Source organism: Grampus griseus (genome assembly GCF_964374135.1).
Source record: "Grampus griseus genome assembly, chromosome: 10".
NCBI classification, from domain to species: Eukaryota; Metazoa; Chordata; class Mammalia; order Artiodactyla; family Delphinidae; genus Grampus; species Grampus griseus.
Window position 1 is genome coordinate 71,868,444 of NC_139004.1, and position 15,370 is coordinate 71,883,813.

Genomic DNA, 15,370 nt, shown 5'->3' on the forward strand with positions numbered 1-15,370 from the left:
TGATTCTCCCCAGCACCTGATGGCTGTCATGGGCTATAACTGAAGACTCTTTCTTTTGGTTTTATCTCTTAAGTGTCCTTCTCTTCTAATGGACCCAAATGGAGGCAATCCCAGGAGGAAAGACACAGAGCCTGAGACATCACACCGTCTGCAACCCTTTCTCCACCTCCTTCAATACTTTTATGTAAGAATAAACTGGTTTAGATGAATATCAGGCCAACTAGAAGGAAAACAGAAGACACGATCAAAGAGGAGCCAGTAGAATCTGGGTTACAGGGAGGAGAAAGCCATCTCTTTGGAGGCTATTGCTAAAGAGGACCTTAGACACTTGCAGCAGGCCACATCTTCCCGAGTCATGTGGGTGTTTGTGCTTTTACGTTTGCATGCATGTGGAGGACCTGCAGGACAAGTTACTTAAGGAAGGGGTGCCGTGAGGAAGAGCATTCCAGCAAGAAGAAACAGCTCTGGAGGGCAGGGATTCTGTCTGTTTGGGTTACTGCTTTATCCTTTGTGCTAAAACAATTCTTGGGACACAGTAGGTACTCAATAAAATCTGTGATATGAATGACTACGTAAAGGTGGGAGATAGGAGTGAATGTGGCTACACTGAAGAAATGAAAGAAGATCAGTGGAAGGAGGCTTAAAGTTTGAGGGGCCAAGGTGAGGGGTGAAATTTAAAAGGTCAAAATGGAGCTGGTGAACACAGTTAAGTCCTTTGGACTTTATATTGGGGCAACAGAGTTTTTAAATTAGTGAGAGATTTTAAGCAGCATAGTGACTTAAGCAGACTCACATTTTAGAAATCATTCTGGCTAGAGAATAGAGACTGCTTAGGAGGCTGTTGGAATACCCTTGGGGAGAGATGGGAGGGGCCCTAACTCTGGTGGAGGAGCAGGCATGGAGAGAGTTTGAGGATAATTTAGAATCAACCATTTACAAACTGAAAGAAACCTTAGACAGCTTGTCTAATCTTTTACATGAAGAGGTCAGAGAGGTTTAATTGACTTACTCCTGTAGTGGTTTTCTTTTTCTTCTTCCTCTGCTTTTTTGGTATTTCTTAAGACATTTCTCAGAATTGCCCAATTGAGACCTTCATCCCATCACACCTGAACAATTTACTTAATTTTGCTTTTGTCTAATGTATTGGTCCTATGGTTTGTATCATCTGCCCCTAGAGCCAGAGAAGCCTGCTAATTAACTTGCTCTGTAGAGCAGCACTTACAAATGGATAGCCAACACTGCTTCACAGTGGTGGTCTGTAAGGCGGAAAAATTAAACCCATAAATGGAGGATGCAGGAAGGCCTTCCCAGTTATGTACTCCTGAAAAAGTCTTTGAACAGTTGCAGGCAAAGCTTCAGAGATCAGCAAACTAAAGGTTCAGGATGCAACCTTCCAAGCGGAATTGCTGAATCATAGGCAGATGTTTAAAAGTTTCTATTAAAAATTATCACACTGTTTTCCAATGAGATTGGACCATTTTACACTCCCAATGTAAGAAGATGAAGGTTCCAGTAGTGTCACATTTTCCCCAACATTTGGTATTGTCAGCTTTCCATTTTAGCTGTTCTAATGGATGTGAAATGGTATCTCATTATGTTTTCAACTTTCACTCTTGAAATTACTGTGTGGCTGGCATCTCTCTCCTGATTGGACCCAGACTGATACAAAGTCTTAGAAGCAAAATGAAAATGAAACACCTTTTTAACTTAAAGATACTTTATCAGGTACTTGATAAAAGTAGCAGTTTCCCATGACAAAAAGTGTTTACTCATACAGAAATGATGTACCGTATTTAGAGAAATGGAAATGATTTACACATTTGGGATTGAGCTGGCTAAGAAAAATAAAGCACATATAGAGATTTTTTTCTTATGCTTTCCTACTTAGTAATAATCATAACCATGTTTGTTTACTTTAGGATGAGCAAGATGTATAAATTTTATGATCTTAGGAGAGTCCCTGCAGTACCTAGATACTCAAAATTGCCTTAATCTAAAGTAAATTCAGGGGAGTCATAGACAACGAAAGGACTTACAAGCTCTCTTCTTTCTTCAGTAAAAAATTTCAAAACCTACTGTCATCTGTAGGGAAACATTTGTTAATTGTTTAAGTAGAATTCAAGGAGAACAGTTCTATAAAAGAAAGAAGCACAGAACAGTAGTTAAGATCATGGGTAAGTTACATCTCTGTGAGTCAGTTTCCTCATCTGTGAAAGGAGGCTGTCTGCAATTTTTACCTTAATTTTTTAAAAAGGAAAAAAAATCAAGTGATCTAAAACTCTGTAAATTATTGGACTCAAATAGCACTTCTCCTGTAACAATATTGATCATTGCTAATACTTACATGGCATTTATGTGCCAGCACTATTCTAAGTACTTTGCATGTGATTAAACTCATTTAATTCTCACAACAACCCTATGAGGTGGAATACTAGTATTCATCCTCCTTGTATCAGAGAAGAAACTGAAGCAGGTTAAGTTAATAACGTCCCATGATCACACAGCTAGAAAGCAATAAAGCTGGGATCTGACCCCAGGCAGCCTCGATCCAAAGCTCTGGAAAACTATGCTATGCACTGGAACAGAAGAGAACACAAAAGGCATGCATTTCTCTTTCCTTACAGATGACTTGCAGCCTGGATACCTCAAGAGCTCCAGTGCACTCGGAGTGGGTTCCAGAAGTGCTTACTTAGCATGGGCCAAGATCCCACAGGTGCAGCTTGGAGCAAGATTATTGTCAAGGTGACACTCTTTGCACCCACAGGGTAATAAGATCTGAGGAAACTACACTGCATATAAATGAAGGATATGCTTGTAGTACCTCCAACCTTCACATACCTTTAAACAATAAATTCAAAGCATTTAACTAAACTCTCTTTTCCAGGGGAATGGACCTCAGGCAGACCATAAAGAACCATGGAGTGTTAAGGGCGCGACAGGCCGCGCTTACAACTTGTAGCTTACAATGCTACAACTGGAAACTTGACCTTTGATTCCTATCTCACAATACGCTTGGGAAGTGGAATAGTTTTGCACCAATTTCTTGCACCTGGTAAACAAGTAGGCAGAGAAGAGTGGTATGTAAAGGATGTAAAACCATGCAAAAGATGACTTATTGAAAAATACAGAAAACACAAAATAAAAATCGTTCCTCATTATTAGGTGAAATGTTGTTGGGGAACAGAATATTTGCACAGTGCTAAACCATCAGCCCTCAGATTACTTACTGACTGCAAAGGGGAAAATAGATGCTTACAATAGAGAGATAGGACTGCCACCACCAAGTCTTCAAACCTGACCACAGTAACTGTAGGACAACCTGATGTGATGCACGGTCGACCACATAATAACATCTTAAAAGTATTCACTTTTTATTGAAATATAGTTGGTATACAACATTCTGTAACCTTCAGGTGTACTACATAGTGATTTTATATTTGCATACATTATGAAATGAACATGATAAGTCCAATAACCATCTGTTCCCATAAAAAGTTATTACAATATTACGGACCATATTCCTTATGCTGTACACTATATCCCTGTGGCTTATTTATTTTGTAACTGGAGGTTTGTACTTCTTTTTTCTCTCTTTTTTTTTTTTTTTTTTTTTTGCGGTACGCGGGCCTCTCACTGCTGTGGCCTCTCCCGTTGCGGAGCACAGGCTCCGGACGCGCAGGCTCAGCGGCCATGGCTCACGGGTCCAGCCGCTCCGCGGCATGTGGGATCTTCGCGGACCAGGGCACAAACCCGTGTCCCCTGCATCGGCAGGCGGGCTCTCAACCACCACGCCACCAGGGAAGCCCCGGTTTGTACTTCTTAATCCCCTTCATCTATATAGAATATATTCCTAGAACAAGTGGGGAAAATTAAATAGGAATGGAACACTCGATATTATCATAAAATTGCTAATTTTCTTAAGTGTAATAATAGTGTTATGGTTATATAGGAGAATGTCTTAGGAGATACATGCTTTAATGTTTAAAGGCAAAGTGTTGTAATGTCTGTAACTTACTTGCAAATAGTGATGCAAAAAAAGGTGGGTGTGTTCATGGCCGTGGGTATGAGTGTATGGATGTGGATGTATGTGTGTGCCTGCCCACCTATGTGTAGAGAGAGAGAAAGCAAATGTAGCAAAACATTAACCATTGTCAAATCTAGGTAGAGGGTATATAGGTGTTCATTGAACTATTCTTATTTTTGTTTATTTAAACATTTTCATAATAATAAAAGCTAGAAACAAAATAAAAATTTAAAAGTCACACTACTCCCAGAAATACTCCTGCTAACATGTTGGTTTAAATCCTTTGAGCCTTTTTTTTTTACATGCACAGATGACTTTTCCTTTAAACGAAAACAAAAAACAACACAGGATCAAATATACATTGGTACCTGTTCATTTATTCAGTCAAATAAATTAACAAATGTTTATTTAAATATCTCTTCCACAGGCCAGGTACATAAATAAAAAGATAACTTTGAGTTTTCACTGAATGTACCGTAAGAATTCAGTGTGCCTCATTTATAACAGCTATAGTTTGTAAAATTCATTTAAGAGTAAATAGATGAAAATTTGTAAACTTTTAGTAACTGCATTATATCTACGGGCATCCTCATCATGAAACATCATTGCCAAATTTAATAAGATTTTTTGTTGTCATTAAAAACTTTTGCTGTTTATTCGTTTAACAAATATTTACTGTCTGTATTGTTCAGTTCCAGGTGCTGTGGGTATATAGGTGTCAAAAACCAACTCTGCCCCTCTGAAGCTCACTCTGACACAGGATCTGAAATGTATTAGTACCCTGATTGAAAGGGCAGGGACTGGGAAGTCCAGAAAATGGGTTCCTAATTTACCCACTAGTGGATTCCACAGGAGCTTCATGGAGGAAGTGACGTTTAAATTGAGATTTGAAGGATGGATAGGAGTTAGATTCATGTATCGCTAAATTGGAACATGGGCTCTGGGGTTACGTAGCTTAATACAGACCTCAGGCAAATTGCTTAACCAGCCACCTCCACTTGAGCTGAGGCACTTCTCTGAGAACTCCCTGTGAACTCTAAGGGCTACAATTGCGAGGAACGAAGAATCCCCAGCACTCCAGAGTCAGGACCAGGTGGGGCGAACCAACAGGGTCTCCCCGACAGCCCCGCCCCGCTGAGCGCAAGCGCCAGCACGCTCAACCCTGATTGGCCCGCTCTCCCAGCTCGCCGGCAACACTGTGTCCAATCGGCGTGGCGCTTGTTGAACGGCGGCGGCGACCGACGTATACAAGGGACTTGAGCGGCTCGTGGAGAGCGCGGCCGGTTGCGCCATGAACTTAGGGTAAGCTGTGGAGCGAAAGGTGGTAGTCCGTGGAGAGCGGGTGAGGCTGGGTTGGCTCTTGGAGCCCTTCGCGGGGAGCCTTCCAGGCCTGCGGCGCCCCAAGCCGCAGTGCCTCGCTTCCTGAGGTTGAGGGGGCGAGGGGCTGGGTCGGCCTTTACAGCCTCCGCAGACTTCCGTTTTCCAGTTAATAACTCGCGAAACTGTCCGTGCCTCCTTTCCGCCTCCTTATTTACTTCAGGAGGGAGAGGGAGGAGAGGCGTGAGAGGAGATAAAAGGTGAGGGCAGGTGGAGAGATAAAGCGTAGCGGCTTCCTGGGGAGAAATCCTGGCCCAGGCCCTGGTGCTTTGCGACCCTGTGTGGGGGTTCTTTGCAGAGTGTGGGAGCGCCCAGAGCAGCTTAGCGGCCTACGTACGTGCTGGGAGCCGAGGCTTCTCGAGGAGTCGTGTATCACCGGTGCCTGGCACCTCATAGGCCCTCATTAAGTAGTGGTTGAGTAAATAAAAAGGACTGTTGCGTGGTTTATCACCACTGGGATGTTTGATATTTCAAGAAGATGAAAAGTCTTCAAACTTACACGTGTGCACCTCGTTTAGCAAATGGTTTCTGTGTTCTAGAATCTAGGGATAAGAAACAAGACAGTCTGCCCCTGAAGGTGTTTGCAACGCGGTAGTGCTGAATAGACGGTTTCATTCAAGGTCTTTCTTTTGCTTAAGTTTCACCGACATAAACATGAACTGTTTGTAACCGTGCTACCGGGAAACCCTTAAAACCCATTCTTTATGGTGTTTTTATCTTAGTAAGTTGAAATCGTTTGAGTAAGTTGAAATTGTTTGATTTCCCCAACCTTAGCATCACCGCAAATTTCGTGTTCCCTTTTATTGGCCCGCGAGATTTAATTTTGTCGCTTGGACGTCATTTTTGTCCCTGTTGATATGTATTGACGTACGTCTATTCTCTCTCTCTCACTAAAACAATAAAATAACTGTGTGTACTGCTGTTTTTGTTTTCAGTGGAATTTTTATTGGGACCTTAACAGACGTACAAGTTTCGTTGGTAGTATCTACTGTTACTTTGTGCTCTTGGCGTTTGACAGGCACAGATAAAGTATAGCGGGCAAAGTTTATTATAGATGTATTGCTGTGATAGTTACAAAAGTGTCACTAAGTGTGAATATGTATTAGTTGAAATATTCAGAATAGAGTAGAACTCCATGCTCAAGCAGTTAATAACCCTGGTGGCAGTCTTACAGCTTCATTTTCAAATACTGCTCTAACAGGCCATAGAATGTGTTAGTCATGAGACCATTATGAAGCTAATAAATGGTAGCTAGATGTGTTTTGCTCCATTAACATAGGTGAGGAGTTTTGTAACAGCATTATTTTTTCCAGTCTAGAGTTGGAGGAACTAAATGATGTTACGATAACCAGATTAATTTATTCCTTGTCAGTAACCAAATGAAGTTTCAGATTAAAGATGAGAAATTGTTGGAAAGTTTCAGTAATTTTCTCCATGAAGTTTTTGATTTTATGTTGAATTGAAAAGTGTTTTAAATTAAAAGAATGGTTTCAACTATACATCAATTTTTAAAAGAAAAATAAACATCTATAGAAATTTTTTTTAAAAACGTTTTAATATTTACAAGATTCCTTTATAAATTCAGGAGAACAAATTTACTTTCAAGGTTCAACTGAGCATTTCTGTCTATTTAAAATGTTGCTGCTTCTTAAAAATGACAGACAACTTTCTTTTATTTTGCAGAGATGGTTTAAAGCTTGAAACTGAATTATTGGATGGAAAAACCAAGCTAATACTGTCTCCATATGGTATGCTATATTACTAGAAATCGAAAATACTAACTTTTAAATTCCTACGAAAAATGTGTAGCTGTTTAACAGATTTTTTGCTTGTAGTGGAATATTTAAATGACACTTTGAAAAAAAGCTGGTTTCCCTAACTTCCTCAAATTTATTTTTAGCCAAGTAAAGTCACATTACATCATTGCTTACCACTGTCAGTATTTATTCATGGAATTTAATGTTCCAGTATATTTCATTTGTAATGTTTCTTTATTATATTTGTATACAGCACATATGCTTATTGCCTAATGAATAATCTAGGTAAAACTTATGCAGTTATGTTCTGTGCATGTAAAGAATGTATTGTTTGAGAAAATTTATAATAAGACCATAGTTTTAAAGTCATTTTTAGTTTTAAAGCGCAGAGTATGCTTTGGTACTCTTTTCATTCACATTATTTTCTTTTTCTCTGATCTGTTTATAATTTTACCTTGGAAAATAAAAATGAAATATAAATACGTGAACCACACTGTAAAAGAACACTCAGGCAGGACCTAAAGTTAATGCTTTGAGGGTTAATATTTTTACTTAATATCTTCTTAAAATAATGTTAATTAAAATTTTCTTTTGTGACTGCCTTAGTATGTTCTTGGTTGATAGTTTAGTAATTTTTTTTTCTCTTGTAGAACATAAATCAAAAATTTCTGTAAAGGTAAGCCAAATGACTTTGACCTGACTTGTTTTCAAATGTAAAATGCAGTTTACTTTACAGTGGTTTGAAAATAATTCCTGTCAAACTGTTACACAGGGTTTGGAATGATGGTGAAAAGTTATTATACCCTTGCTTTCAGGCTGGTCCTTTTACAGAAATAGATTCATAATTTTTCAGTTTAAAAAGCCTCCTAGAACTCACTTCTCTAGATCAGTTCTGTCCAGTAACACTTTCTGCAGTGATGGAAATGTTCTAAAATCAGTGCTGTCCAATATGATAGTCAGCCACTAGCCATGTGTAGTTATTAAGCACTTGAATGTGGCCAGTGTGACTAAGGAAGTGAATTTTTAGTTCACTTGTTTGATTTTTAATTTAATGGCTACTGTACTGGACAGTGCAACTCGTGACATCTTTAAAAATAGTCAAACTTTAAAGCAAAAATTTTTTTTTCATACTCAAATTGCATTTTCCCACACCAAAAAGATGTATTTGATTGACAAAATCTTACATGCATTTAGCTTCCTCCTCTAAGAGGTTACACTTGAGTTAAATAATAGTTTTCCTTTTAAATTATTTTTCTTTATCAGGAGCCCACAGAGCCTTTTTCTACAAAATACATTACTGCTTCAAAATTTTGATACCACTACTTTTCTTGTTTCCCATTTCTTTTTCCATTAAGCAGCAGAAATTTCTACTGTCCCCCTCTATAACTTACTGTAGCCCATTTTATTTTGCAGTATCTTAAAGTCTGTCTTTCCATATCTTGACTAGAGACTGCTTTGGGTGATGCGGCCCTTTTCTCTTCAACTCTGAACCCCTGATGGCTTTGCTGTTTCTTCCTGGTTTAATCAAGGTGGAAAAGTTGCTTGAGAACCCAAGATATCAATTACTTGATAAATGGGTAATGCTGATCAGAGTAATTCCACAAGCTACCTATAAAAATTATTATATGCACACACACACACATACACAGTATATACATACCCTGTGTGTTCCCTTAATCACAGAATATAGATTGTATAGTTTTTTCCTAACCCTGCGCTATTAAAATATTGCAACTAACTGTTCTTATTTGAGTCACATTAACAAATACAGTGCTCCTTTTCATGCTCCTAGATAGAAATCAACTATTACACATAGTTTTTTTTTTATCTTCACCTGACCTCAATTCTGTCGCACACGTTCCCTCTTCTGTTGTGTCCTTAATGGATGTGCTATGGTCACTACATTTGTGAAGATATTTCATTATCTTTTTAACCAACTTAGAACATCTGGAGATCCCCTTTTATGCCTGTAATAAACAAAGTTACTAGTCTTGGACTTTTTGTAGAATCATTACAAAATTCTTTTAGCAGTTTAGGGATTTTTTTATTCTAGGATTCTTCTTTCCAGAGTAACTAATAAGTCTCTGCTGATATTGATCTTAAATTATTTATTGTCTTAAAGCAGATTATTTGAGTTTATTTCTCTTGCTTTTGGGACTCCAAAATACTGATGCATGGTAACTATGTGAAGTGATGGGTATGTTAATTAGCTTGATTGTGGTGATTATTTCACAATGTATACATATATCAAATCATCAAATTTTACACCTTAAATATATATGATTTTTAATGGTCAATTAAATCTCAGTAAAGCTGGAAAAAAATACTGATGCAACCTAAATCTCCTTTTTATATTGACTTTATTTCAAGGAGCTTCTCTTCCCTTATTTACAGAGGTTCCTGAGATGCTTATTTCTTTCTTTGCTCTTCACAGAAGACAAAAACCAAAAACAGTAGTGCTGTCTTCCTTTTTTTGTTTTAATCAGTTTTTTAGTTTCCAAAATCTCACAGTTCTGTAGATACATGTTGAATTCTCTTTTCTGTAAGTTATTCATGAATTCACTCATCATAGTGCTTTTCTTCTACTGGGGTAAGCTAAGTGACTATACTACCTACATTTATGTTTTTCCTCTTCCTCACAGGTTGAATTACTGTCGTGTACATAGTGTGCTCTTTAAACACTGAACTCTATCTCATCATCATGAAGTTTAACAAACTGTGGTCAGAGTACTTTAATTCTTTCAAAATCTCTCCTGTACTTTTCTTTAATCTGTGGTAGTAAATATGAAGTAAAGATGGTTACCAGTCTAATTTCTTAAGCTTTTATAGAAAGATAAATGAGAGAAATATTAATGATTCAGTGTCATGGGTAATTTATACATTCTGACCTCAAAATTATCTCACAATTAGTTGAAATATAAAACATCTTAAAATTTTCGCAGGTATTTCTATGTGTGAGAGTCAATAGTAACACACTAAAAGATGTATACAATATTAGTGCTAGGTAGCACATTTTATATTTTAAAATGTTAATCTTCTCTGATTCTTTCTGGCATTGGGATCCTGGCCCCATATAAATTGTGAAGTTGGCCAGCGTTAAATGCGTTGGACGCTGTCTTTATATATTTTTTTAATATTAGGAAAAGTACTGGTACAATCAAAACTAGGTAAGAGAGCAGCATGCTACCTAAAAATGTTTATGATGTGAAGACCTATTTGATGTATTAAAATTCATCTAATCCAGTAAACACTTGGGAGATGATTTGGGCTAGAGATTGCTTTTTCCTATTAATTAAGCTGAACATAATTGAATATTTATTTGGTAGTTCATGGATTTTTTTGCTGCCTCCACTCATTGCTCTTCTCTGGCATTAAGCTACAAATGTATTCAGGATTGAGCTGCATGTATATTGATCTCATGCCAGACATTGCTACCCCCCTTTTTTATTACATAATTTTTAGATGACTTTTTCTGTATGTTACTTCTGATTTAAGTGGAATGTGGCAAAATAGTTCTAGTTAAATTGGAGCTCCAATTAATAGGTTTCTGTTTAACAAGGATTTACTGCAGCTGTAAAACTCCATATGTGTGTACAGCTCCATTCTTGGCTTTATTTGTTCTGTGACTGAGAGAAAAATGGAGTAAAACCTAGTCCATGTTTCCTAGAAGCAGGGGTGTCAGTCAGGTAAATAACTATATAATACAAGTACAATAAAATGTGTGCCATACTAGGGTTATAAAAAGAAGAAAACTGTGGAAAGCAGGTCTTTGTGGTTAAGGGAGACAGGGAATGCTTCATAAATGAGGTGACACTTTAATTAGAACTTAAAAGGTGAAGGAGATTTTCATAGTGAAAGAAGTAGGGTGGTATATTCTAAACTCAGAGAAAATAGTGGGCAAAAATACCAAGGTACAAAACAATTTGCATTTGGGGGATAGTGTGTATATCAGCGGGGAGTGTAGAACATAAAACTTAGGGAGGGTGGTTACAATCACAAGGAGTTTAAATGTATACACAGAGGGTTTGAACTTATTTGATTTGCATGTAGGGAGCATTAAAGAATTTTTGAAAAGTAGACTAGATATGATTTGTGTTGTAGGAACGGGCTTCAGGCAATTCTGTGAAGGACAGATTATCATAACAGGGACACTACTTAAGGGACAATTATATTAGTCCAGGGAGAGTCTTATGAGACCCTGAAGCATGGTGGCTAGCAGAATGGAAAGAAGGGGACAAAATTGAGAGACTTTTAAGATACGTTTAGGGAATACACTACACTTCTTAGCAGTTTGAGTGAGAAACTGATTAGAGAACTGAAATACTCAGCTGTTAATGATCCCAAAAATGTCAGTATGAGTCAAAGAAGGGTAGGATTAGTAATAGCTGTAGTCGTTGGAGACTGGGGTGGAGCTTAGCTCTATAACCTACGTGTAGTCTGCTGATAATTTGCCTAATCCACACAGTGGTTTTCAAAAACTAGAATGAATTGTGAGTGTCTAAAAAAATGGAACTTTTAAGGTAAAATATGGCATTCTTGGTTCTCTTGAAATACTGGATGATCTAGCAAGTAGACTCAGATTCCTCTTTGGCAATGTAGGCTGCTTCTGAGGGGTGGCTGCCTCCTTTAGACAGAAAAGTGCTCTTCAATTATCCTAGTTCCCACCCAGGCTAATTTACACTACGTATTTAAATTTGCCACCTCTCATTTAGAGTTAGTTATATAAAAATAGCCACAGAGATAGGAGGGTAAAAGCGCATTTTAGATTGTGGTATTGGTATTATCAAAAGTCTAAAGCCTGGAATAAAAGGGTATAGGTGAGGTGAAGAGGGTAAGAAAGAGATTTTTACTACTGATAATACAGGTACATTTTGAAAAGAAAGGTAAAATGGGGTTGATTCATTGGTCAAAGTGTGGTTGTGTATTATGTCATTTTTGAAAGACAAGGACATTGGGATATGATAAGCCAGATGAAAGCCATGTGGCATCTACCCCACTCTTTGATAACAAGAATCTTGTCTTACTCATTTTATACCTCCAACGTCTTTCCCATAGTGTTGCTCACCTAAAAAGCAACACTTAGTATTTATTGAATGACTGTTGAATTATTTTATGTTAGATGGGTTTGCAGAAATGTACAGTTGGATAGATTTGAGATAAGCTGTAATCAGTAGTGTGGTAATGAAAACCTGAATTTAGGTGTATTGTCATGTAAAAGGGGAGAAAAAGATATTTGGAAGGAAGAAATGACCAGTACTTGCTGGTAAGCTAAAGAAGACCGTGAAGGAGGATAAAGAGTCAAAGATGACTCTATGGTTGCTGGTCTGAAAGACTAGAACAACAGTGCTACAGAAATGAGATATTTTGGAAAGGGGAGCTAATTTGTGGGAGAGAGATAAAGAATCCAGTCTTTAAAATGGTATGGTTGAAGATAGTAATTCAACAAAAATTTACTGAAACCTACCCTGTTCCACTGACTGTTCAGATACTGGGGACACAGCAGTAGACAAAGCAAACAAAAATCTCTGCCCTGGGCTTCCCTGGTGGCACAGTGGTTAAGAATCTGCCTGCTAATGCAGGGGACACGGGTTCGGGCCCTGGTCCGGGGAGATCCCACATGCCGCGGAGCAACTAAGCCTGTGTGCCACGATTACTGAAGCCCGCGCGCCTAGAGCCCGTGCTCCACAACAAGAGAAGCCACGGCAATGAGAAGTCCGCGCACTGCAACAAAGAGTAGCCCCCGCTTGCTGCAACTAGACAAAGCCGCGGGCAGCAATGAAGACCCAATGCAGCTAAAAATAAATAAAATAAATAAATTAAAAAAAAAATCTCTTCCCTGTAGTGTTTACGTTAGAAAAAGGTGGGAACTTCCCTGGTAGCGCAGTGATTAAGAATCTGCCTGCCAGTGCAGGGGACACGGGATCCATCCCTGGTCTTGGAAGAGCCCACATGCTGCGGAGCAACTAAGCCCGTGTGTCACAACTACTGAGCCTGTGCTCTAGAGCCCACGAGCCACAACTACTGAAGCCCGCACGCCTAAAGCCCATGCTCCGCAACGAGAGAAGCCACTGCAATGAGAAGCCCACGCTCTGCAACGAGAGAAGCCACTGCAATGAGAAGCCCACGCACCTCAAAGAAGAGTATCCCCGCTTGCCACAACTAGAGAGAGCTCGTGCACAGCAATGAAGACCCGATGCAGCCAAAAATAATAAATTTTTAAAAAGGTGGAATGGGCAGAAAATAATCAAAATAAATATAGAATATTACAGGACAAAAGTGCTATAGAGAAACATGAGAGAAAGGGAAGGGGCATGGTCATTTCAGGGGCATGGTAGCCTTGGGAAAGTGGGGAGTGCTAGGGAGGTGGGAGTGAAGTTAGAGCAGGAAGCCTGCAATTTTTAATAGGGTGTTCAGAGAAGACCTCACTGAGCCAGTGATGTTGAGCCAAGATTTGAACATGGTGAGTAAATGAGCCATGTGACTACTGCTAAGGCCTATGACTGGAGGTTCTTATTGAAATTGAGATTATTACAGTTATGGGTAGTTATAAGGTCAGTATAAGATATCACTGTGGCAATGAGTAACTGAGGTAGCATGGAAGACAAGAGTATAGGAACAGAGGCCAAGGAAATGAGGCCAGGGTATTGAAAGAACATGAAAGCACCAATAATTAAGACAGGAGTTAGGTTAGAGTGAGGGATGGTGACCCACAAGCTAAGTTATTCAAGGAATAAGGGCTAGTAACCTACCGGTGTATAAATGCCTGTAAAGAAAGATAGTGTGGGTGTTAGAATCATGACATGAGATTCAAAGCTGAAGCAGAATGGACTGTAAACACCTAGAATAAAAGTTGTTATGTAATCTTCGTTATCCTGAAATAAAATAATAATTTCCAGTTGTTAATGAAGCTTTCAAGTGGAGATTTGTGAAGGTTGAGTGTTAGTTTCTTATGGATATATTATCTAACTAGCAAAATGAGAAAAAAAGTTTCGAAGCCTGACTTATCACTGACTATATAAAGATAATTGTTGATTTTTCGTGGGCTCTTGTAAAGAATAAATTTCTGGTGTTTTAGCAGATGGGAAATAAGACCAAGATTGCAAAATGTCCTTTAAGAAATAAACAAACTGGATACATTCTGAAATCACAAAATACTTGTGTCAGGAGTGAAAAACTTTCGCAAAAGAAGAGAATTGGTTCAGAAACTTCATTGGCAAAAAGTGAAAAAAATAGTATGACTTTTTCACCCACTAAGGATTTATGCAAGCAGTATGCAGATAAAGACCATCTTCATATCCAGAAAGAAATTTCACCTGCAACCCCTAATATACAGAAGACTAGAAACAGCATAAATGCATTTGTAGTAGCTAAACAGAAGCCTTGCAAAAAGCACATCACAGCTGAAAATGTGAAGAGCAGTTTGGTGTGTCTAACACAAGGCCAACTACAACAGATTTTGATGACTGTAAACCAAGGAAATAAATCAGTTTCCCTGACTGAGAATGGAAAGAAGGAGGAAACAAGTAAGATTTTTCTGAAGTTTTAATATTAAGTTTATCAATATATAAGTTTTAGAATTTGAGTTTTATTGGATTTTACATAACTGTGCCTCTTAAATTCTAGTTTAATGTAACAATGTTTTAAAATAAATATTCGTTTAGAAAACATTCTCATAGGCAGAATTACTTTTGTAGTTAAAATATGCCATGTTTTAAGGTTAATGCTCAGAATATTATTCTCATGTACCATGGCCTTAAGAAACCTAGTTTCTGTGGATTCTAGATTTTAGTTCAGAAAGCTATTGTACTAATTTTGGAAGGTAGGAGGCTTTACTTACATGAAAACTAATTATGTAAAATGTTCTAAAAAAATTGCTATTGTATTTCTAATGAAAAATGAGGGAATTTTGCTATGAAGATTTGACATGAGTTGCTGAAAAGGATTATTTTCCTGGCCCCGGCTTTTGCTCTTCCTGACTTTCAATCCTTGCTAAGAATTGGCAGCACTATCTTTTTAACCAGCGTAAAACACTGACTTGGAAGTAGTGGCGTATTATATGCCTTCTATTTTAGTAGTCAGGGTATTGTATTATGTTTTTAAAAGCCTTCTAGTTTTAGCTTTGAGCTAAGGAATTGTGACTATGAATAGAAATATTATTAAAATTTTGTTAAGCAACCGTGAAATAAATAAAAATAAAATTAACAGTCACCAG

At 38.0% G+C, this 15,370-nt stretch overlaps 1 protein-coding gene across 6 annotated transcripts in view; it reads left to right on the forward strand.

The window, feature by feature from the left end:
* The first annotated feature begins 5,241 nt into the window (after positions 1-5,241).
* Positions 5,242-15,370, forward strand: part of CCDC66 (coiled-coil domain containing 66) — a 54,243-nt gene continuing 44,114 nt past the window's right edge. For 2 of the 6 annotated variants that reach the window (XM_082664548.1, XM_082664545.1), the window contains exons 1-4: positions 5,242-5,326; positions 7,085-7,149; positions 7,809-7,834; positions 14,234-14,681. In XM_082664548.1, coding sequence (XP_082520674.1) covers positions 5,316-5,326; positions 7,085-7,149; positions 7,809-7,834; positions 14,234-14,681 — 550 coding nt within the window. In that variant the 5' untranslated portion in view covers positions 5,242-5,315. Of the gene's footprint in view, positions 5,327-7,084; positions 7,150-7,808; positions 7,835-8,605; positions 8,736-14,233; positions 14,682-15,370 lie in introns of those variants that run through there. The other 4 variants (XM_082664546.1, XM_082664547.1, XM_082664549.1 and 1 more) reach the window with 4 other exon arrangements.